At 41.9% G+C, this 23,628-nt stretch overlaps 1 protein-coding gene across 4 annotated transcripts in view; it reads right to left on the bottom strand.

The window, feature by feature from the left end:
- Positions 1–21,030, bottom strand: part of LOC110521323 (chemokine-like protein TAFA-5) — a 116,163-nt gene extending 95,133 nt beyond the window's left edge. The window contains exons 1-2 of one of the 4 annotated variants that reach the window (XR_016495101.1): positions 7,792–8,402; positions 7,362–7,423 (exon numbers count right to left, since the gene is read on the bottom strand). Coding sequence is in view for 1 of the 4 variants with exons in the window: in XM_036968676.2 (XP_036824571.1) it covers positions 20,154–20,265 (112 nt within the window). In the remaining 3 variants the exon portion in view is untranslated. Of the gene's footprint in view, positions 1–7,361; positions 7,424–7,791; positions 8,403–20,153 lie in introns of those variants that run through there. The other 3 variants (XM_036968677.2, XR_005040867.2, XM_036968676.2) reach the window with 3 other exon arrangements.
- Between the last annotated feature and the right edge of the window lie 2,598 nt (positions 21,031–23,628).

Genomic DNA, 23,628 nt, shown 5'->3' with positions numbered 1-23,628 from the left:
AGCAATGAGAGGCTATGGAACATAGAAGTCACTTCCTGGTTTGATTTTTCTCAGGGTTTCGCCTGCAATATCAGTTCTGTTATACTCACAGACAAAATTTGGACAGTTTTGGAAACTTTTGTGTTTTCTATCATAATCTGTCAATTATATGCATATTCTAGCATCTGGTCCTGATAAATCGGCCGTTTACCTTGGGAACGTTATTTTTCCAAACATAAAAATAGTGCCCCCTAGCTTCAAGAGGTTAACAATGCACACACACTCATGAAATATATCATTACATTTCCTCCCAAATGAGCAGCGTTGTGGCACTAACTGATGGTTCTATGTGGAAGTTGTTTATGGATCTATCACTTTCTACGTGCCGAAGTCCACTGGACTTCCTTTATGACCAGTGTGGTACACCTCAGTACTATCTTAGATGTGTTCTAAGATAATCCTGTCTAGGTGCCTGTCTGCTCCTCACTGTTCTCAAAGGGGAGTTTACAACTAGATTTGATTTATGCTCTGGCGGCCTCGTACGGTGTTGTCCGTAGTCTCGACCCCCCCCACCGGCCTCGATAAGGCTCATCATGGGTCTGGGCTACTATTCCCCCCTTTGTGTCTCGGGATCCCCCCACCAGCGGGTGGTGTTGCTATCCGAGGCACAAATGAAAAGTTTGGACCCTATGTACGAGTTGTCAGTGTCCGCGTTATTATGAGAGTGGCTGTAACCTTGCAACCAAATCTCCTGGTGTTTGTGCTTCAACACCCTCAGTGGCTGTCGAAATCTGTCAGTCACCACCGCGTCCACGTGTGGCAACCTTTTCAGTACCTGCAAACTGAGACGAGGATACCGGTCTGTGACATTGCAAAGTGTTTCACCAGTGGGAGTCATCGGGTCAGTTGCAGGACTGACGCCAGTAGTGTCATTGTCAGGGTTGACTGTCCCCCACAAAGCGGAAGGTGTGTCATCGGAAGCAGAGTATACTCTGCGCATCAATGTTTTTCTTGCTGAGACGGCCGCAGTGCTTGAGGAAGTGTCCGAAGGGCAAGAGAAGTTCATCTCAACTATCATATTGCACGACTGCAAGGAGGAGGGAAGTTGCTAATTCAAAGAGAAAGCTGGCTCGAAATCATGACAAGAATTGTCAATCAGATTGGCTGATGGAATGTGTCGAGATATCGTAATATCTCCTTGGATCGGATTCTGCACCAAGTGTTTTCTAAACGTCTTTTTCCCAAGGGGTGCTTTCGACAGATACCCCTCGTGAATGACTGCGTTGCAGCTAGCGTTAGGGGAAGACAGTGTGGTCGGTGGAGAAGGCACTGTAGCCTGTGAACATACCTGGTTGGTTTTCCAATCCATCAATGAGAGTAACCGATCCTTCAAGTCTGCTCCAAGTAGCAGGGGTACAGTTTCGAGGCTGGTAACATACACAGGGTGAACGAGTCTTGGAAGTGTAGTTTCAGCATGACTCTCAGTGTGAGTGGCGAGGTAGTCTGAGTGACCCCTCGAAGTGTAGTCTGGCATCTTTCCACTTTTAACCAACGTTTAGTTGGCTTCAAAGCCCTTTTTAGATCATCAAACAATGTTTGAGAGATGAGTGATATTGTCGCACCCGAATCAGTTAGCGCATGACAAGTTAAGCAGTCCTCCAGGCCTGTTTCCAGGTATGGGCGTTTCGATTCGTGTTTAGTGGACATATTCCCCACAAAGTGGAGTGGTCGTTCGCAACAACGTGATGTGTCAATTCTGTTCAAGGTGGAAGCAGATCGACTTTTCAGATTTTGAGTGGGCTTGGCTTTAACAAAGTGTTTGACCTTTTTCTTCAGTCTATATTGATCAAACGGGCCCTGGATAGGGTCTTGAGTGAGAGCGGGAGAGATTTGAATTTTTATCGTCCTTGCTATGGGTGTTAATTCCTGCGGACCTGGTGTCCGGTAATTCCCCGTCTAGTCCTTGTGACTTATCTTTTACCCTTTTCTCAAATGTTTCTCGCTTTAGTTCTTCACGTAGTGGAACTTCTGGAGAACATTGGTCTACGTTTTGATCATCCTTCAACCCTTTGTTACTCTTGTGCTCTGACACTTTGTGTGGGTTGGGTGCAGGAACGTAGTGAACAGGTCGATTGTAGCGGGAGTCGTTTTGACTTTACAGTTATTTAGACCGCGGAGGTTATTGGAATCATGGTTTCGTGGTAGAAACTGTTTGTTGTGCGTCATCTCTTAACGCTCCAATACCTGATAATGCTCAGGGCTCTTAGCGTTGCAAGCTTTTGATGCCTCAAAAGCTGTGCTTGCAAGCTCTCTGAGTTGTAAGATTGGCTTGCCTATGTGGGCTGCAGGGCCCAAGTAGGTAATGAAGGTAGGATACATGTTCGATAGGAACATTTGTTTAAATGGTAACTGGTCTTCCATGCCTGTTTCAGTGAGTAGGCCAAAGTAAGCTGAACGAAGCCTATGATAGTAAGCTTGTGGGTGTTCGTTCCGAGCTTGTATGACCGTGCTAGCCAGTGAGCTATCGTGTTTTCTAATTTAGAAGCTGTGGCAAATTTAGCGTAGTCATTTAGCACGTGTTGCTGTTGTAGGCGAATGAACCTTGTCACGTGTCTATTCAACGTTTGCTTCAACAGGTAAACCCTGTCAGAACCCGTAGCATTCGGGTAGCCATCCAACGCGTCCTCTATTTCAGCTAGGAATGTCTCAGTATCGTTTGGCTGACCTGGAACGGGGTCAAAGGTGGGGTAATTCTTGACGAGTTTGTCAAGGTATTCCGCGTCAAGCAGTCGGAGAGGGTTGGCTTGGCTTCATCCTGTGGGGAAAGTGGGGCCGAAAGGCCAAGAGGAGGAGCCAAGCTTTGGCTTTGTTGGCCAAGAGGCGCCATATTACTCCGTGCCGAATGGCCAAGAGGAGAAGATTGAAGGACACTTAATGGAGGCAAGGTCTGAAACCTGTCGTCTTTACTCCTGTGAGTACAGGGCTCCGGTTGCTTGGATTGGTAGTCACGCTGTAGAGCCTGACCATTCTGGATTTCCTCCAGATGGTACCTAAGGGTGGTATTCTGCTGCATTGCAGAGTCCACTTGAGCGCTTAGAGTACTGATTCTGGACACGTGAGTGTCGCACTTGCTCCTTTCGGTCTCAAACTTATCTGTCATGGTTTGCAGATAGAGGTCTTGAGTACAGAGGGAGAGATTCAGTGAGGAGATTTCTTCCACTTGCTTAGAAATCAAGATTTCCATCTTCATCACCCGAGTACTCTCATCATTCATTTGGTCAGCGACTTCAATGAGTTCTGCTGATTTGTCATCCAACTTAGTCATTGTGTTCATCAATTGATTGTCTTTGGTCTGCAGAATTTTGAGTAGAACCGTGTTACTCTGAGTAATGTTCAACAAAACTGCCTGCATGTTATCAAATTGCGCGCTCCTGTTTGTAGATAACTCAGATGTATCTAGTTTGGAGTGGACAACATCGTATTTACTTTTGGCTAAATCGAGTTGTTCCTGGAGAAAATGTTTGTTGAAGAGTTTGTGCTCGTTCATCGTCATAAGTATTTGCAATTACTTTTAATTGTTCAGATTTCAAACACAGTTCCTTGACTAGCATTTTCGTTTCTTGATTTTGTCAATAGTTGCTCAATTCTCTCCACCTGTCCCCTCATGTTAGCCATATCTGGCACGTGCTTCAGCTGTGAACTGTGGTATTGGACCGATGCCACATTTTTATGGCGATACATCAGTGCAAAAGTGGGGAGAACCATCACAAAGCCTGTGTTTGATGGTTGGTTTTGGAGCGCCTTCGCAATATCGGCTGTTTTTTTCGCTAATGGCATAATTAGGGTTGGTATCGCTGCTGAGGTCAGAGATCAATCCTTTTATGGGTGGAGGTTCACTAATTAGCAGAGGAGTGGTGACCACCTCCTTTGATAGCTTGCACATTATCCTCTTGTGCCTAGGGGGCAGTATTTTGATTTTTGGAAAAATAACGTTCCCAAAGTAATTGGGATATTTTGTCAGGACAAGATGCTAGAATATGCATATAATTGACAGCTTAGGATAGAAAACACTCTAAAGTTTCCAAAACTGTAAAAAATATTGTCTGTGAGTATAACAGAAGTGATATTGCAGGCGAAAGCCTGAGAAAAATCCAATCTGGAAGTGCCTCATGTTTTGAAAGCTCTGCGTTCCAATGCGTCCCTATTGAGCAGTGAATCGGCTATCAACCAGATTACTTTTTCTACGTATTCCCCAAGGTGTCTACAGCATTGTGACGTAGTTTTACGCCTTTATGTTGAAGAATACCTGTAAGCGGCTACATTGTGTAAGTGGTCACCTGATGGCTCTCAGAGTGATTCTCGCGTAAAATACAGAGGTAGCCATTTTTCCAATCGGTCCTACTGAAAAACCAATTGTCTTGGTGGATATACAGTGGGGCAAAATAGTATTTAGTCAGCCACCAATTGTGCAAGTTCTCCAACTTAAAAAGATGAGAGAGGCCTGTAATTTTCATCATAGGTACACTTCAACTATGACAGACAAAATGAGAAAATCCAGAAAATCACATTGTAGTATTTTTAATGAATTTATTTGCAAATTATGGTGGAAAATAAGTATTTGGTCACCTCATCTGAAAGTTGTAAAAAAAATGTTTTTAAGTTGTTATTTTATCTGCACGAACCCTGGCTAACAAGTTGAATCAGCCATACAAAATTGGGTTTAATTATTAATTTACTAAATACCTAACTAATCACACAGAATCACACATACACATAATTTGTAATCAAGTTATGATTTAATTATGTCAAAGGAAAATGTCCCTAGCGGGCGGAACAGATATGACTGCTTGTTACACAAAGGAAAAGGGGCTGGGTTGAGTGAAAGAGCGGGAAGACAGGAACAAAGGCGAAGCTGTGTTATCGTAAATACAGTATCTTATGCATTCTAAATTACCGCCCATTTGGAAAAGGAAAATGAAATAAATATTTACTCTGAGCTGTGCTTCAGTAGGTAGGTTGTAGATGGAAGGCAGTGTTGCCCAACCAAGTCCTTTGTCCTTTGAAGAATGTCTCTGGTGGTCAATTGGATACATTGTAGTAACGTCCTTTGCCATGGATACGTTGGATACGTCCTTTGCTATGAAACTCGATATTCAGCTCAGGTGCATCCGGTTTCAATTGATCACCCTTGAGATGATTCTACAACTTGATTGGAGTCCACCTGTGATAAATTTAATTGATTGGACATGATTTGGAAAGGCACACACCTGTCTATATAAATGTCCTACAGTTACCAGTGCAAGTCAGAGCAAAAACCAAGACATGACGTCGAAAGAATTGTCCGTAGACCTCCAAGACCAAAAAACGTCTGCAGCATTGAAGGTCACAGAGGCCTCCATCATTCTGGAAGAAGTTTGGAACCACCAATCTTCTTCCTAGAGTTGGCTGCCAAACTGAGCAATTGGTGGAGAAGGGCCTTGGTCAGGTAAGTGATCAATACCTCGATGGTCACTCTGTCAGAGGTCCAGAGTTCCTCTGTGGAGATGGGGGAACCTTCCAGAAGGACAACCATCTTGCCAGCACTCCACCAATCAGGCCATGAGAAACAAGATTCTCTGGTCTGATGAAACCAAGATTGAACTCTTTGGCCTGAATGCTAAGCGTCATGTCTGGAGGAAACCTGGCACTATCCCTAAGGTGAAGCATAGTGGTGGCAGCATCATGCCGTGGGGATGTTTTTCAGCAGGGACTGGGAGACTAGTTAGGGTCGAGGGAAAGATGAACGGAGCAAAGTATAGAGATCCTTGATGAAAATCTGCTCCAGAGCGTTCAAGACCTCAGACTGCAACAGTAGTGTCGTGACGTTGTATTAGTTAATGTGACGACTGTTTAATGTGACGAATGATTACAAGTTTCTAATTGCGTGATTAACTGAATCAAGCAATTATTAACTCATTAACCTGGGGCACCATGGGAAAACTAGTTTTTATTGAGTTTCTATTTCCCAAATTAACTCAAAGAATATCAGAATATCGATTTTACAACAGCCGCTAATTAACCAGTATTCTCTATCTCGTTCTGAACGTCGTATAGTCTGTGAATCTGCACGGACCCGGGTCTCACCAATGAGTTCGTACCACACCAATCTTAGTTTAATATTTATTTACTAAAAAGCTAAAATGATGATAAAAGATACACATAGACAAAACACATTATAGGCTATTGATTAGAACTTAGTATAACGGGCCAACACACTATGGCGCATGTTACCCAAAATGGGGATTTCAAAGAGAGAGAGAAAAAAGAAAGTACACGAGAGAAATATACATTTGGGTGAATTTCTCAGCTATGCTATTCTAACCCTAGCCTTGCCCCAAACTGCCACTCTTATGGGTCAGAATATAATGATGTAATTACGTGGGGATGATGAGGATTCTCTGCGTAGGCCTTCAGCTGTTCGATGACGCACTACTCCGGCGCACCTCTCTGAGCGTCCTCCCGATGTCAGTGAACTTTTGGCTTAGGAGTCTGTTCCCTCAACCATTGCTCTAAAAGGGGTCTTCTGAGGACAGACAGCTCTGTAGCTCAGAGCTCACAGCATAGGAATGAAACCCTTTAGATACCACGATTCGATGGGAGATGGAGGCTAGGTGGTTTGACTTGAATTCACCCGCTTAGACACAGCTACTCATCCGTAGCTTCGGTAGAAAAGGATTTTCTTGGTCTTCAAACTTGCGTTGCGTTCTGGGTTCGTTGACTTTTTAGACCTTGCTGCAGCTTGGGTAACAGTCTCCCTGTAAATTCTATACTCACAGGTTTTATACCCTTGGGTCAGAAGTGGGCGTAACCACCTTTAGGGCAATTCTCTGGGCGTACCAAGTTAATGAGGCAAGGTCTAGATTTTATTCAAATCCAATTTTAGACAACTTAACATTTCATCTTCCCCAACATTTCATCTTCCCCAAAACATGCTCTTTGATTGTACTTTGTATGGAAAATATCCCAATGTATAAACATCAAACATATACTAGGAAAACTCTTCACATTACAATGTTTTCGTAATATCGTCATCTATTAACCTTTAACCTTTCTGATCTCCCCATCCCGGATCCGGGTTCGTGAATACAGACTCAAGCTCATTACCATAACGCAACGTTAACTATTCATGAAAATCGCAAATGAAATGAAATAAATATGCTAGCTCTCAAGCTTAGCCTTTTGTTAACAACACTGTCATCTCAGATTTTCAAAATATGCTTCTCAACCATTGCAAAACAAGCATTTGTGTAACAGTATTGATGGCTAACGTAGCATTTAGCATTAGCATTCAGCTGGCAACATTTACACAAAAAAACAGAAAAGCATTCAAAAAAATCATTTACCTTTGAAGAACTTCAGATGTTTTCAATGAGGAGACTCTCAGATAGCAAATGTTCAGTTTTTCCTGAAAGATTATTTGTTTAGGACAAATCGCTCCGTTTTCTGCGTCACGTTTAGCTATGAAAAAACCCCTGTATCCAGGATTGTGTAAATCTATCAGCAAGCTCATTAGCATAACACAACGTTAACTATTTATGAAAATCGCAAATGAAATGAAATAAATATGCCATCTCTCAAGCTTAGCCTTTTGTAAACAACACTGTCATCTCAGATTTTCAAAATATGCTTCTCAACCATAGGAAAACAATAATTTGTGTAAAAGTAGCTAGCTAGAGTTAGCATTTCGCGTTAGCATTTAGCGTTAGCATTAGCGTTAGCATCCAGCACGCAACATTAACAAAAACATAAAAGCCTTCAAATAAAATCATTTACCTTTGAAGAACTTCTGATGTTTTCAATGAGGATACTCTCAGTTAGATAGCAGATGCTCAGTTTTTCCAAAAAGATTCCTTGTGTATTAGAAATAGCTCCGTTTTATACATCACATTTGGCTACCAAAACAAAATCCATAAATTCAGTCCTCAAAACGCAAACTTTTTTCCAAATTAACTCCATAATATCGACTGAAAACATGGCAAACGTTGTTTAGAATCAATCCTCAAGGTGTTTTTCACATATCTCTTCATTGATACATCGTTCTTGGACACATGCTTTCTCTCCTGAATCCCAGGAGAAAATGCCCGCACCTGAAGATTACGCACAAATTTAGACAAAGGACACCGGGCGGACCTCTGGAAAATGTAGTCTCTTATGGCCAATCTTCCAATGATATGCCTACAAATACGTCACAATGCTGCTAAGAACTTGGGCGAACGACAGAAAGTGTAGGCTCATTCGTTGCGCAGTCACAGCCATATAAGGAGAGAATGGAAAACAGAGCTTCAGAAATTCTGCTAATTCCTGGGTGATGCATCATCTTGGTTTCGCCTGTAGAATGAGTTCTGGGGCACTTACAGACAAAATCTTTGCAGATTCTGAAACAGATTCTTTCCAAAACTGTCAAGAATATGCATAGTCGAGCATCTTTTCGTGACAAAATATCGCGCTTAAAACGGGAACGTTTTTTATCCAAAAATGAAATAGCGCCCCTAGAGCTCTAACTGGTTAATAACAAAACAAAAATGAAATACATTTTCTTATTCCATCTATCGTCATGACCACCATTGTGGCTGACGGAAACCATTGTTCCAAAGTCCCTTTATTTAATGTTTAATGTTCTAAGGCTGGTTCTTCATAGTAACAAGACAAAGGAATAGGTCTGTGGCCTGAGATTTACCAGGGGCGTGAGGGATCATAAACCCCCCCCCCCACATCTTCAGACTCCTAGATATCTCCTCCTCTGTTGGGGTTGAGAGATAATCTGTAGAGTTGTTGTCTCCTGTAACCTGACCTGGTCAGGACAGTCATGACAGTAGGGACCGGAGAAATGTATGTTCATCATGCACTGAATGCACTTCCAACCCACCAGAAACAAGTATTCAACAATGCTGTGGTATAAATAACATAACATCAGGCATCAGCTTCAGGGAGAGGATGTCCCTTAATACTAGCTTGCGATAAGTAGTGTAACCATTCATCTTCTTAATCATGAATGATGTTTCAATCCAATTTGTGACTTCCACTCAGTGAATTAAGTTCAGATGGCATTGACCCCAACCCTACTTGAGCATGCCTCATTCTGATGTCTCGGGGACCTGAAAATATGACTGTGAATCTGCACAGCCTGCAAACAAACTGTCAGCACTTTTGGAAAAGATAACGTATATAGGGGACCAACAATAACTTCTAAAATATAATGGCTTGAGGTAATTGTAAAGTCTAGTGATAAAATGGAACAGGAATAAATCAAATCTTATCTTTGTTGAGTTGTTATTGCTCTTTTGTTTACCCCAGTCCATAGATGGATGGTCTGCCAGGGAACATAATCAAACGCATCCCTGTGGTGTTCCTCAAAGTAATCAGGGTGACACACTGAAAAGGAAGCAATCAAACAAAATAAATAAATAAATATACTGGGTGGTGTGCTAATTGAGTGATACATCTGGAAGATTTGATTTAGTGCAAGGTTGTCTCGGGTCCGGGTATCCATTCAGCTCTTGGCCAACGCAGGTTTGACTAAGCCATGCCTACACATGCACAGACGACAATGATGTTCAACCATCCTGAAAATGCTCAATAACACTCACGCAATAACAATCACACCAGGACATTTAGACTCTATATGGAACACAACCAAGTGTTTTTCACATTCCATTTTCCCCAGTTTCAGTTAACATTCTGCCAGTGAAATGTTGCACCTCTCGGTGGAAAAGAGAACAGTTTGTTCTAAAAATTACATCTTCAGCCAAAAAGTGTTCCTAACTGATAAAACATAATTTAAAAACTCGGCTGCATCCTCATCCTGCCCAAAGGAACATTATGATCATGCCTCGGAGGTCAAAGTGTAAGAGTTTAGGAGGTTAAGGATGAACATCAATAACTTTGATGTGGACACTGCCTTTGTGTCTGAATGGGCGAGACTAATTAGCTAGAGAAAGGACCATTTGCACTACACTCATATGTGACCAACCGGTTCGATCTGTCGTAGCAAAACTTGAAATTGTGTTTTTACATTGGATAAAAGTAGAGACTCAGAGCTAGAAAATGGTATATCATACACTACAGCTGAGGAACAATGGGAAAGTAATTCTGCTTTGAAAGTTGATAAACTTGTAACCTCACTTTTGAAAAAATGGCCCTTGAATATTTTGGTAAACCTACTGGAGAGTTCTTCTTTGTTTCCACCCATTCAGCATCGTTCACACCTTCTTAGCCTTAGCCCCACCCATCTCTTCAAGGATTCACATGTGAGGCCATGTACTAAACAAACAAAGATTTCAAGACTAAAGACTGGTTTACACTACGGGTGTGTTTGTAAATTCAATCTGGAGTGCCAGAGTGCGCTCAGTGTGCTCTAGCGTTGTCAGATTGTCCGTTGGTCAATTCAGAGCGTTTTGTTCTTGGAGCGTTCAGAGCTCACTCTGGACGCTCTGGCTGAGGACTAGGCTCAATCCGAGCGTTCTGACCCTAACAACAGCCGTCAAACACCCAAGCTAACTGGCTATCGTTGGCTAGCTTGCTAGCGACTTCCAGACAAATGAGAGAACAGCTCACTCTGACCATTTTACCGGCCCTAGCAGAGCTGGTTATGCTGCTTTTATGTTATCCAGAGCGTAGGTGACAAACTGTGCAGTTGGCAACAATTTAATTATGCTTTTTTGCCAACGTTTACTGACACCGGCCATATTCAACGGGTGTTAAGCGTTCTTAAATTCGTCAGTTATTGTGCGCTCTGGCACACTCAGATGAGAGTGCTCTGAAATTGGAGTAGACAGCCAGAGCGAATTTACAAGCTGTCTATCGACAGTTGTCGCAGTGACATCATGAACATTTTATTGAAATGGTTACTTGCATAGTGGAGTTTTTTGTTTAGACATGTAGATAGCTAGCTAAACAATGAACCATAATCCCAACTCATAACCTTACTACCCTGCATGAATTTGCAGTTAGCTAACCAAACAGGTTCAATGTTAGCTAGCTAGCTAACATTAGGCTATAACTAGCAATACAAATGACTCTGACATAGGAATAACATTACTTCACAGTTCATACATATAACGTTAGCTAGTGAGCCAGCCTGCTAATGCTAGCTAGATAGCTAAGAGTATGCTATAACATGAAATGAAAATGACTTCATGACAAAATTAGAAATGTGTAATTTCTGAAAATGTAGCTAGCTAGACTATCTTGCCCATATACATGGATGGACACTTCTCCCTCTCTGTCACGGATGCCATGGTTGCCTTTAGTTTGAAGATGTAATGTGGAGACAGGTGTTTTATACAATAGCCTTCTGTGTGTTCTCTCTTTGCATTTTTGCAATCCAACGGCAGAATTTTCTCCATCTCCTTAGCTATCATACTAATTCCACTGATTTCAAAACATGGTCCTCCAGATAGTGGAGAGCAACACTGTTGCAGTTTTACTACGTGATATCTTTCAAAAAAGCTGCGTTAGAAAAGATTCCCTACACATACTGACCAGCTCATAATATATACAGTAGCGTGCTACGTAGCAGACCAATCCGAACTCATCTCTTGGCATGTCGAGCCCACTCATTATCTCAGCCAATCATGGCTAGGGGGAAGGTTCCTGTTTTTTTCTGTGGCTAAACCAACTAGGCTCATAATGTATTAATGTATTCGTATTTACAGATGGCATACACATTTGTTATTAAGGCACATGAAAGTTCACATGTTCCAAAAGGCATTTCTGCCAAAAAGAAATGCATTTAGACAACAAACAAAAAGGTTTACGTTCAAATGGCTCTCCTGTGAAATATTGAAGCGCAACATATGCCTAGTTTCAGGAAACAAGTCACATATATTATTGCCATTTTCCAGCCCTTTGCCAGGTGTGAAATAAAAACAATCCAACATGTCACCAGGACCTGGCTCTGCCCCGAATTATTTTTGGTCAGCCCTGAATCTTTTGCGCTGCTGCAATTAAGTAAAAAAAACATGTTTTTGTCAACTGAATGTGCCGCTTAGTTAGTTCATAGACTCCTAGTTATGTGAAACTCCCGAAGTCATCCACAATTATAATCAGATGTGTTCATTGACTTACTGAATTTACTCTAAAGGCTACTTGCTGATAGATAGCCTCATATAGGGTTACTGAATACAATCCATTGAGTTAGTAAAGAGAAGTGTTGATTATTTGGCCTTGGGGAGAGCACAGAGCATGGACAAAAACGTAGCAGCAGGAAGGGGTGCTGGAAGTGCTGCAGATAAATTGAAATACATTTGCCAAATTATATAATTAATCTTCTCTTGTCTGTACAGGAATTAGTTAAATCATTGAAAATACTACACCAGAGAGCATAATTTAGCCACAGAGTATCAATAGCTTCTTTTTATAAAATGCTGTGGATTGTGTTGTGTCACAACACGAGCCTCTCAGCCCCTGGTCTTCAGGGCTGAGCCCAGAATGTTATGAAACTCAGGTGACGCCCCTGCCTGACGATGGTGATTCTGTACATCCTGTTTCATTTCCTCATGGGGCTCATGATCATTGTATGGTGAGAGCTTTTTTCTCTGATTTCAGAGAACCAATGAGATTGCGCCCGCATGGAAGTAACTGACTGAACTGAGAAATAAAGTCAATTAAGCAAGCCATTTTAGAGTATTGGGACTCTAATTGGGACTAATTCAGTGCTAGGCATGTGGCAGGATAAGGACAGAAATTATAACACAATGATGTCATAAAGCCAGAGCAATATATAAGCCATATGGGTTTCAATTTCCATTCATTGTGGGTCCCAATGTAGAAATATGTCCTGCAGAAAAGCTAGATTTATGACAGAACTGCCTTATCCGACGTCATCAGGTTCCGAATCTAAAACAAATGCAGGTCCCCCAGTGCCGCTAACATGATTGATTAGAACACAATGGAATAATAAGATTGCATGACAGGTAGCAACCAGGGGAGGGAGCCAGCACACAATAGAAGGCCACAATGCCAAGCTTGTCTAATGTTTAAAATCTAATATTCTTAATCCGTGGCCATTGTCACATCACACTCAAGACCTAATAAGGACAGCTGCGACCTTAGCCTGACACCATTCATGCAAATGACTTTGTAATTAGATTAGACTCATCTACTTTCTAATCACATTCTCTCCCACTCGCTGTCTTACTCTGCTCCTCTGTGTGTGTGTGTGTGTGTGTGTGTGTGTGTGTGTGTGTGTGTGAGGTAGCGAGAAAGAGGGAGAGAGACAGAAGGGAGCTATGCAGACCTACCAGTGTACACGCACACACACACAACTCCAAATTGACTGAGGTTCTGAAAGCCAGGAACGTAGTAAACTGATATCAGGACACATCTACTGCATGAGTCACTAAAATCAATGCAACCCTTCTCACTAACAAGCTGCCAGTCCTCCCAATGCTTTTCAGAGCAAAAAGAATGAGTAACAAGGAAATGCATTGTAGGGGGAAGAGGTGGAGTGTGTGTGTGGTCTTGCTCCATAATGACAGGTCTCATGGATGAGATTATTTTCAGTGCCATTTAGGGAGTAGTGGCTAAAATCATCTCAAACAGAGCACAGGCGCTTTTGCTTTCAGGCAGCTTTTTTTGCTTTCAGAAAATGATCCACATACACCTATCAATTTTGACCCACCAACCTAACAGAACCTAACAGCCCTTTCACTCTCCCCATTTACTGCGCTGACAGCATATACCACAGGGTATAAGGTACAGCGTTATCAGGCTGGCGGTAGTCTGGCAATGTGGGTAGCTTCCATTGATATTCTTGATATCAAGAGTTTCATTCCAAATCGCTATACAGTGATCAAACCACTTTACTCTTTCCACATTTTGTTGTGTTACAAAGTGGGATTCAAAAAGATTGAACTGTCATTTTTTGTCAACTGTCTACACAAAATACTTTGTAATGTCAAAGTGGAACATATATTTTTTTACAGATGTTAGAATTTATGAGAAAACCCCCCTCATATAACTTGATTACATAAGTATTCAACCCCCTGAGTCAATACATGTTAGGTCTGGGCGGTATACGGTATTTTATGATATACTGGTATTGATGCACTGACTGGTTTGGGCATTTACTTTATCTTCTATAACAGTTTTTGAAAGTTTGGATCGTTAAATGTGATATGCCGTGTGTAACGTCCATTTTATAGTTTACTTCGCTACTTTTTAAAATGTATTTTTTATTTAACTAGGCAAGTCAATTAAGAACAAACCCCAGCCAAACCCAGACGACGCCGGGGCAATTATGCGCCACCCTATGGGACTCCCAATCACAGCCGGGTGTGATGCAGCCTGGATTCAAACCAGGGACTGCAGTGGCACCTCTTGCAAAGATGCAGTGCCTTAGACCGCTGCGTCACTCAGGAGTCGAACCATGAAAAACAGTCCCAGACAATTATTTATCCTCCACCAAACTTTACAGTTGGCACTATGCATTTAGGCAGGTAGCGTTCTCCTGGCATCCGCCAAAACCAGATTCGTCTGTCAAACTGTCAGATGGTGAAGCGTGATTCATCACTCTAGAGAACGCGTTTCCACTGCTCCAGAATCCAATGGCGGCGAGCTTTACACCACTCCAGCCGACGCTTGGCATTGCGCATGGTGATCTTAGGCTTGTGTGCAGCTGCTCGGCCATGGAAACCCAAGCTCCCGATTAACAGTTATTGTCATGACATTGCTTCCAGAGGCAGTTTGGAACTCGGTAGTGAGTGTTGTAATCAAGGACAGACGATTTTTACACACTACGCACTTCAGCACTTGGCGGTCCTATTCTGTGAGCTTGTGTGACCTACCACTTCGTGGCTGAGTCGTTGTTGCTCCAATACGTTTCCACGTCACAATAATAGCACTTACAGTTGACCGGGGCAGCTCTAGCAGGGCAATTTGATTAACTGACGATTTGGAAAAGTGGCATCCAATGACGGTGCCACATTGAAAGTTACTGAGCTGTTCAGTAAGACCATTCTACTGCCAATGTTTGTCTGTGGAGATTGCATGGCTGTGTGCTCGATTTTATACCTCGGTCATCAACGGGTGTGGCTGAAATAGCAGTGTCCACATCCTTTTATATTTATATTGTATGTGTTACCCCCTAGGGTCATGCCCTACTCATAAAGCAAATTTTGAATTTGTATTATTTCAAAACATAAAATACCGTCAAACCATCAAAACAAATGTAATACTACGATATTATATTTTGGCCAAATCGCCCAGGCCTATTACAGCTCTGCCAAATTGGTTGTTGATCATTGCTAGCAAAAAAAAACGTTCTCTTATTAAAAAAAATCAGAGAACAGTCATACAGTATTTTACAAACATGAAGGTGAGTAGGGTTTCAAAATTCCCAGAAACATTACATTTCATTAATTCAGCAGACGCTCTTATCCAGAGTGACTTACAGGACCAACCCTACCCATAAGCAATCATTTCTGATGAAAAAACACAAATGTGAAAGATTGGTGGATATAGTGTTTTGGAAATAACTCTTCAATATTCTTGCATAACTAATATAACCCACAAACATAATTTTCTCAGAGTCTTGTTAAAGGTGCCATCAATTTTACATACATCAAGGTTTGTGTATATCCGCCTAAGGCCAGCGGCCTGAATAGGTAGAGAAGCCCCTGTGTTTTGACCAATACATTATTGATTGTGTATTAAAATGGGAGGGTCAAATCCACTGGATTCCTTCCTAATCAAAGCCATAGCCCCAAAATACCAATCAAGATCTAAGGGCCATACTGAATACAAACCAATGTCAATCAAACAATTCCACTGATTTCCTATTCCTTGTGCATGGACAACACTGATTTCCTATTCCTTGTGCATGGACAACACATTGATACTACACTGTGGTGTTGCGGCATTGGTGCCTAATGGAAAAATGCTGCATTATGTTTTACAAAAATAAATCCAGTTACAGTCCCTAAAATGACTGCCTGGTACCACCATCCTGTGATATTGACTTGTGTTCTCCTTTTTTGCTGTGAAGTGAGGCATCAAGACCTCCAATTCCCACTGGAAAAAAACACAAGGACAAGAGAAGGTGTGCAACTAACAGAATTCAGAGAGAGAAGAGAAAAAGAGAAAGCGAGAGAGAGATGTGGTGGAAACTAAGCTGTACTTTCTAACCTCCTGCCAAATGGATGACCATATGTGACCCATTTCAGGAAGCTAGGCATATGTCGCACAACACTACTTCACAGGTGAGGCAAAACAAAAAAGTTTTGGGGCAGAAATGTCTTTGGGAACATGTGAACTTTCATGTACCTTAATACCATACTTGTATGCCATCCGTAAATACAAATAAAATAGCTAAATTATGAGCCTAGTTGGATTAGCCATGGAAAAAAAGTTAGGAACCTTCCCATTAGCCATGAGTGAGATAATGGGCTGGACATGCCAAGCGATGAGTTCAGAATGGTCTGCCATGATTGGTCTGTTCAGATTGGTTAGCCATGGAGAACTGCAAAATTGTTGCTACTGCTCTCAACAACATTGCTGCCCTGAATTTAGCAGAAGCTATCGACAAAGATCAGTGGAAAAAGTTGTGGACTACTTTCAGCACTTTGTCAGTGTGAACCGGAGCGACTTGACACAATGGGCCAAACAAGCTGTAGCTACAAACAAAACGGAAGCGACACAGGATGTCTTACTTAGCTGAAGTGGTCCCAGTCTGCCATGAAGCGTTCATCCATGTATACAGTATGAGTCTAGCTACATTTTCAGATATTATACATTTCTAATTTTGTCAGAAGGTTGTTTTCATTGCAAGTTAAAGCGTACTTTTAGATAGCTAGCAAATGTTAGCTTGCTGGCACACTAGCTGTCGTTATGTGCATGATCTGTGTAGTAGAAACTATTTGCATTGCTAGTAATAACCTAAAGTTAGCTAGCTAACATTGAAACTAGTTGGTTAGCTTTAGCTACCTGCAGATTCATACCACATCATTTCATGCATGGTGGCCAGCTATAACAATCCGTTTGTACTGTATGGGTTGGAATTATGGTTCATTGTTTAGCTAGCTACAGTGGGGCAAAAAAAGTATTTAGTCAGCCACCAATTGTGCAAGTTCTCCCACTTAAAAAGATGAGGCCTGTACTTTTCATCATAGGTACACTTCAACTATGACAGACAAAATGAGAAGAAAAAAAATCCAGAAAATCACATTGTAGGATTTTTAATGAATTTATTTGCAAATTATGGTGGAAAATAAGTATTTGGTCACCTACAAACAAGCAAGATTTCTGGCTCTCACAGACCTGTAACTTCTTCTTTAAGAGGCTCCTCTGTCCTCCACACGTTACCTGTATTAATGGCACCTGTTTGAACTTGTTATACCAGTATAAAAGACACCTGTCTACAACCTCAAACAGTCACACTCCAAACTCCACTATGGCCAAAGACCAAAGAGGTGTCAAAGGACACCAGAAACTAAATTGTAGACCTGCACCAGGCTGGGAAGACTGACTCTGCAATAGGTAAGCAACTTGGTTTGAAGAAATCAACTGTGGGAGCAATTATTAGGAAATGGAAGACATACAAGAGCACTGATAATCTCCCTTGATCTGGGGCTCCACGCAGGATCTCACCCCATGGGGTCAAAATGATCACAAGAACGGTAAGCAAAAATCCCAGAACCACACGGGGGGACCTAGTGAATGACCTGCAGAGAGCAAAGTAACAAAGCCTACCATCAGTAATACACTACGCCGCCAGGGACTCAAATCGTGCAGTGCCAGACGTGTCCCCCTGCTTAAGCCAGTACATGTCCAGGCCCGTCTGAAGTTTGCTAGAGAGCATTTGGATGATCCAGAAGAAGCTTGGGAGAATGTCGTATGGTCAGATGAAACCAAAATATAACTTTTTGGTAAAAACTTGTGTAAAGGAAAGAATGAATGGGGCCATGCATCGTGAGATTTTGAGTGAAAACCTCCTTCCATCAGCAAGGGCATTGAAGATGAAACGTGGCTGGGTGTTTCAGCATGACAATGATCCCAAACACACCGCCCGGGCAACGAAGGAGTGGCTTCGTAAGAAGCATTTCAAGGTCCTGGAGTGGCCTAGCCAGTCTCCAGATCTCAACCCCATAGAAAATCTTTGGAGGGAGTTGAAAGTCCGTGTTGCCCAGCAACAGCCCCAAAACATCACTGCTCTAGTGGAGATCTGCATGGAGGAATGGGCCAAAATACCAGCAACAGTGTGTGAAAACCCTGTGAAGACTTACAGAAAACATTTGACCTCTGTCATTGCCAACAAAAGGGTATATAACAAAATATTGAGATAAACTTTAATTATTGACCAAATACTTATTTTCCACCATAATTTGCAAATAAATTAATAAAGAATCGTACAATGTGATTTTCTGAAAATGTTTCTTCTCATGTTGTCTGTCATAGTTGAAGCTATGATGAAAATTACAGGCCTCTCATCTTTTTAAGTGGGAGAACTTTCAATTGGTGGCTGACTAAATACTTGTTTGCCCCACTGTAGATACATCTCTAAACAAAAGACTCACTGAACGGGATTGCCGACTGCTGATGTGTGTAAAAAATTGTCTGTCCTCGTTTGCAACACTCACTACCGAGTTCCAAACTGCCTCTGGAAGCAACAAGAACTGTCCATCGGGAGCTTCATGAAATGGGTTTTCATGGCCGAGCACCCTAAGATCACCATGCGCAATTCCAAGCGTTGGAGCAGTGGAAACGCGTTCTCTGGAGTGATGAATCACGCTTCACCATCTAACAGTCCAACAGACAAATCTGGACTTGGAGGATGGCAGGAAAAAAACACTGCCTGCCCGAATGCATAGTGGCAACTATAAAGTTTGGTGAAGGAGGAATAATGGTCAGGTGCTGTTCTTCATGGTTCTGGCTAGACCCCTTAGTTCTAGTAAAGGGAAATGTTAACGCTACAGCATACAATTAGATTCTAGACTATTTTTATTTAACTTATTTAACTAGGCAAGTCAGTTAAGAACAAATTATTATTTGTAATGACGGCCTACCCCGGCCAAACCCTAACCCGGATGATGCTAGGCCAATTGTGCTCCGTCCTATGGGACTTCCAATCAAGTCCGGTTGTGATACAGTCTGGAATCGAACCAGGGTCTGTAGTGACGCCTCTAGCACTGAGAGGCAGTGCCTTCGACCGCTGTGCAACTCGGGAGCCGGTCCTTTCCTGTTTCAGCATGACAAAGCCCCTGTGCACAAAGCAAGTTCCATGCACAAATGGTTTGTCGAGATCGGTGTGGAAGAACTTGACAAGCCTGCACAGAGCCCTGACCTTGAATTGATTTGAAAGGCCAGAGAGAGAGGTTGGAGGAGACCCACATTTTGGAAGTATATTTCTGTCTTAGGACATACCAACATACACTTTTCTTCAGTTTGCTTACCATAGTCAGAATTTTCGCAAAGTAAAAAACGGTGACATTTCAAAACCACTGCGTACAGGCTATCAATTTGTATAGGACTACAGCACGTATCGCGCTGGGTATACTCCTTCATGGCGCACTATATGGTTTATTACTTTTACAACAAAGTTAATCGTTTTGTTGCAGGAAGGATGCGTGACAACGAATTGTATTTGAGTGTCTGCTGTTCCTAAACACTGCACGCTCAGCTGAACAGGAGGAATCGTGAGCTGGTGCTGACAATGTAAATCAGGTATGGACGTGGGGAGAATTTTCCGCAGGGCACCTTTCAGTACTAGTGCTGCGGACAGCAAACGACGAAAGGCCAGGAGTTTTCAAACTTTTCTTGACCAGGGACGCCCGCCCAGGCAAACCGGCGACCCTCATCATACGCTAACAAGAAAATAAACGGGGGGAAAAAGCGTTTTTTTCATGAGGAAGTGTAAACTATAATATAGTCCATTAGCGTAGAGAAAATGCTGCTGTTGTTAAGCTAATTGTCTGCAACTCTACACATGTTTCCATTGAGCTTATGTTGCAGTGTTGAAGACATTCAATCTTCATCTCTACCAATTAAATTGTTAACATACACAATCTGCATACATTCTATCCAAGGCAATAATCAGCCAATCAAAAACCATTATCGACATAAATCCCATAAAAACACACTTAAAGCAGCAACACCGGCAAGTGCGCAGTTATAACCTACTGAAACTGTCCATTCCTTACCGCAGTATATTATGAGCAGACTGGTCAGTAGCACCGCAGCCCAGAAAGTTGAAGACATTCTTGGCCAGGTAGTGACATTTCTCCGCCGACCCAGTTTACGAGACGAAGCCATTGAGTTTCAGTTAACCCGTAGCGAAAGAAATTGAACAATTCACCAGCCAGGTCGCGCTCGATGGGAGCGCCTCTCACCACGAGTAATCCCAAAAAAAGACATCTCCAGAGTGTGCTAGTCCAAGATAAACCCCGGTGTCCGAGCGTAGGCTAATGCACTGTGAAAATGAATGCTGTCTGGTGCCTGGTGGATGTCCGTTTCAATAGTACATATTATTTAGATAGGATATGATCCAATTACGAATCAGACATGAAGCTACGTGTTATACGTATCCGTGTTCTCTGAGAATGGATTCAATGAATTCAAAGAATTCAAAGCAGGTCGTTGACATATCCCAAAAATAGAGGGGGAAATGTTCTCGCAACCTCATGCCACACAGTAGGGGCTATAAGACAATCTGAAACTTGGGGTCACGCTTTTTCAGATACTGCTCAATTGTCTGTTTCCTTCAAGCGGTCTCGGGTCGTTTTGACTCCAGGCACATGCAGGCAACATTGGGGACAGTCAAGACATCGCAATTATCGAATGACTGACCCATCACCGCAGTACAAAAGGAGCGCTAGCAATTTCAACCAATCACCGCACATAATAGCGTATTATATGGTTTAATCAAGCCACACTTCTACAAACTTTTCCCCGTGACCCTCGTAAGCGCATTTGAGACAAATTGGACAAAATCATATTGCCAGGGAAAAAGTCAGAATTCCCCCAGAAAAACAAAGCATTTTTTGCCAGCAAATATCTCAACAAATCCTGGAGGGACTCAACATGTGAATCAATCCACCAGAGCGGAGGGGCCTAATGGGAGGGATATGTAAACTGAAATGTGTTGTTATTGGCAGAGGTTTCAAACTCTTTGTTATTGGTCTATTAACTTTTACCACATGGTGATGTCACCAGGCAAACCAAACTCCACCCATGCGAAACCTGCTGATTGGAATGTCCTGTGTAGCTTGTATTTTCAACCAGACACTATTACATTATCGATTTTTTTCTCACTTTTACAGTGTTAGATTCTTCAGCTGCTGTATAGTAGGATATTATACTAGCTAGCTGTTCGCGGAGAGAGTCAATCACACAATGAGTATCACACCATCCCATACAAGTCTAATACGTTTGGCTCTATCGAGCACATCTTGTACTCACACATTTCTATACCCAGTGAGAGTTTGGAAACACAAAGCTACATTCTGAGATTCTAAAAAACGTCTGCCCTGTTACTTGGACATTCATCTTCTGCACATTCCACCACTCCAGTGTTTAATTGCTATATTGTAATGACTTCGCCACCATGGTCTATTTATTGCCTTACCTCCCTTATCCTACCTCATTTGCACATGTTGTATATAGACTTTTTCTACTGTATTATTGATTGTATGTTTGTTTATTCCATGTGTAGCTCTGTTGTTGTATGTGTCAAACTGCTTTACTTTATCTTGGCCAGGTCGCAGTTGCAAATGAGAACTTGTTCTCAACTAGCCTACCTGGTTAAATAAGAATTTAAAAAAAACATTTTTTATCCCTGAGTCGCCTCTTCACTGTTGATGTTGAGACTGGTGTTTTGCGGGTACTATTTAATGAAGCTGCAGATGAGGACTTGAGAGGCGTCTGTTTCTGTCACGTTCTGACCTTAGTTCCTTTTTTATGTCTTTGTGTTAGGTTAGTCAGGGCGTGAGTTGGGGTGGGTAGTCTTCTTTTTTCTCTGTTATATTTCTATGTGTTTGGCCTAGTATGGTTCTCAGAGGCAGGTGTCGTTCGTTGTCTCTGATTGAGAATCATACTTAGGTAGCCTGTTTCCTCCATTTTGGTTGTGGGTGTTTAATTTCGGTTTAGTGTCTGTTCACCTGGCAGAACTGTTTCGTTTTCTCTTTGTTGTTATTTTGTGTAGTGTTCCGTTTTTCAATTAAAATATGATGAACACTTACCACGCTGCATTTTGCTCCTCCTCTCCTTCCACCAACGGGAATCGTTACAGTTTCTCAAGCTAGCCACTCTGATGTACTTATCCCCTGCTCAGTTGTGCACCGGGGTCTCCCACTCCTCTTTCTATTCTGGTTAGAGCCAGTTTATGCTGTTCTGTGAAGAGTTGTACACAGCATTGTACGAGATTCAGTTTCTTGGCAATTTCTCACAAGGAATAGCCTTCATTTCTCAGAACAGATGAGTTTCAGAGGAAAGTTCTTTGTTTCTAGCCATTTTGAGCCTGAAATCAAACCCACAAATGCTGATGCTCCAGATTCTCAACTAGTCTAAAGGCCAGTTTTATTGCTTCAATCAGAACAACGGTTTATAGCTGTGCTAACAATTGCAAAATGGTTTTCTAATGATTCATTAGCCTTTTAAAATGATAAACTTGGATTAGCTAACTCAACATGCCATTGGAACACAGGAGTGATGGTTGCTGATAATGGGCCCCTGTATCCTTTCAAGCACACCCTTGTCATTAACCTGTGGTGAGTTATTCACAATTTTCAATGAACAAATAAAGTTGTAAGATGGATAAATAAAGAGCAAAAAGATTGATTATTATATTATTATTTGTGCCCGGGTCCTATAAGAGTTCTTTGTTACTTCCCACGAGCCAGGTTGTGAAAAACTCACACTCATTTTAATGTTTAATAAATGTATTGTATCGTGTGTGTGGCAAGCTTACCATGATGGCAAAAACATCATTTGAGAGTGCGCTGACCCTGGTGCTAGAGAGGGGTATGCAGCTGGAGGTTGAATGTTTGAAGGGGTACGGGACTATAGAAAGTTTGGGAACCACTGGTGTAGGGAAATGTAACAACTCTCAAATTCATGGACAATGCTCTGATAGTCTATGACATCCACATGACTTATTTTAAAGCTATATTGTCACACCCTGATCTGTTTCACCTGTATTTGTGATTGTCTCCACCCCCCTCCAGGTTACGCCCATCTTCCCCATTATCCCCTGGGTATTTATACCTTTGTTCTCTGTTTCTGTTGCTCGTCTTGTTTGTCAAGCCAACCAACGTTTTTGTAAGCTCCTGCTTTTCCCCAGTCTCTCTTTTCCTATCTTCCTGGTTGTTGACCCTTGCCTGTCCTGACCCTGTACCCATATTGTTACTTTGACGCAGTCTGCATCTGGGTCTTACCTTCAAACCTGATAATTATATTCATTATATTCTTCAAGATTAATGATCAAATAATTGAAATGACCACTGAACAGATGCTAGAATGTATCTTTAAGAAACATTTCAAAGGCCTTGACAAATATGGCGCTATCATTCATGCTTAATAAAAACTCACGAGAGAAAATAATGCACAAATAAACCCATTTTTATTGACAACAAACCACAACATTTATGTACAACAAGTAATTAAAACTTTCATTTTACA

This window comes from Oncorhynchus mykiss, chromosome 4, assembly GCF_057628025.1.
Source record: "Oncorhynchus mykiss isolate SJ-2025 chromosome 4, ASM5762802v1, whole genome shotgun sequence".
Classification (NCBI taxonomy): Eukaryota; Metazoa; Chordata; class Actinopteri; order Salmoniformes; family Salmonidae; genus Oncorhynchus; species Oncorhynchus mykiss.
This window is presented reverse-complemented; position numbering and strand designations above follow the sequence as displayed.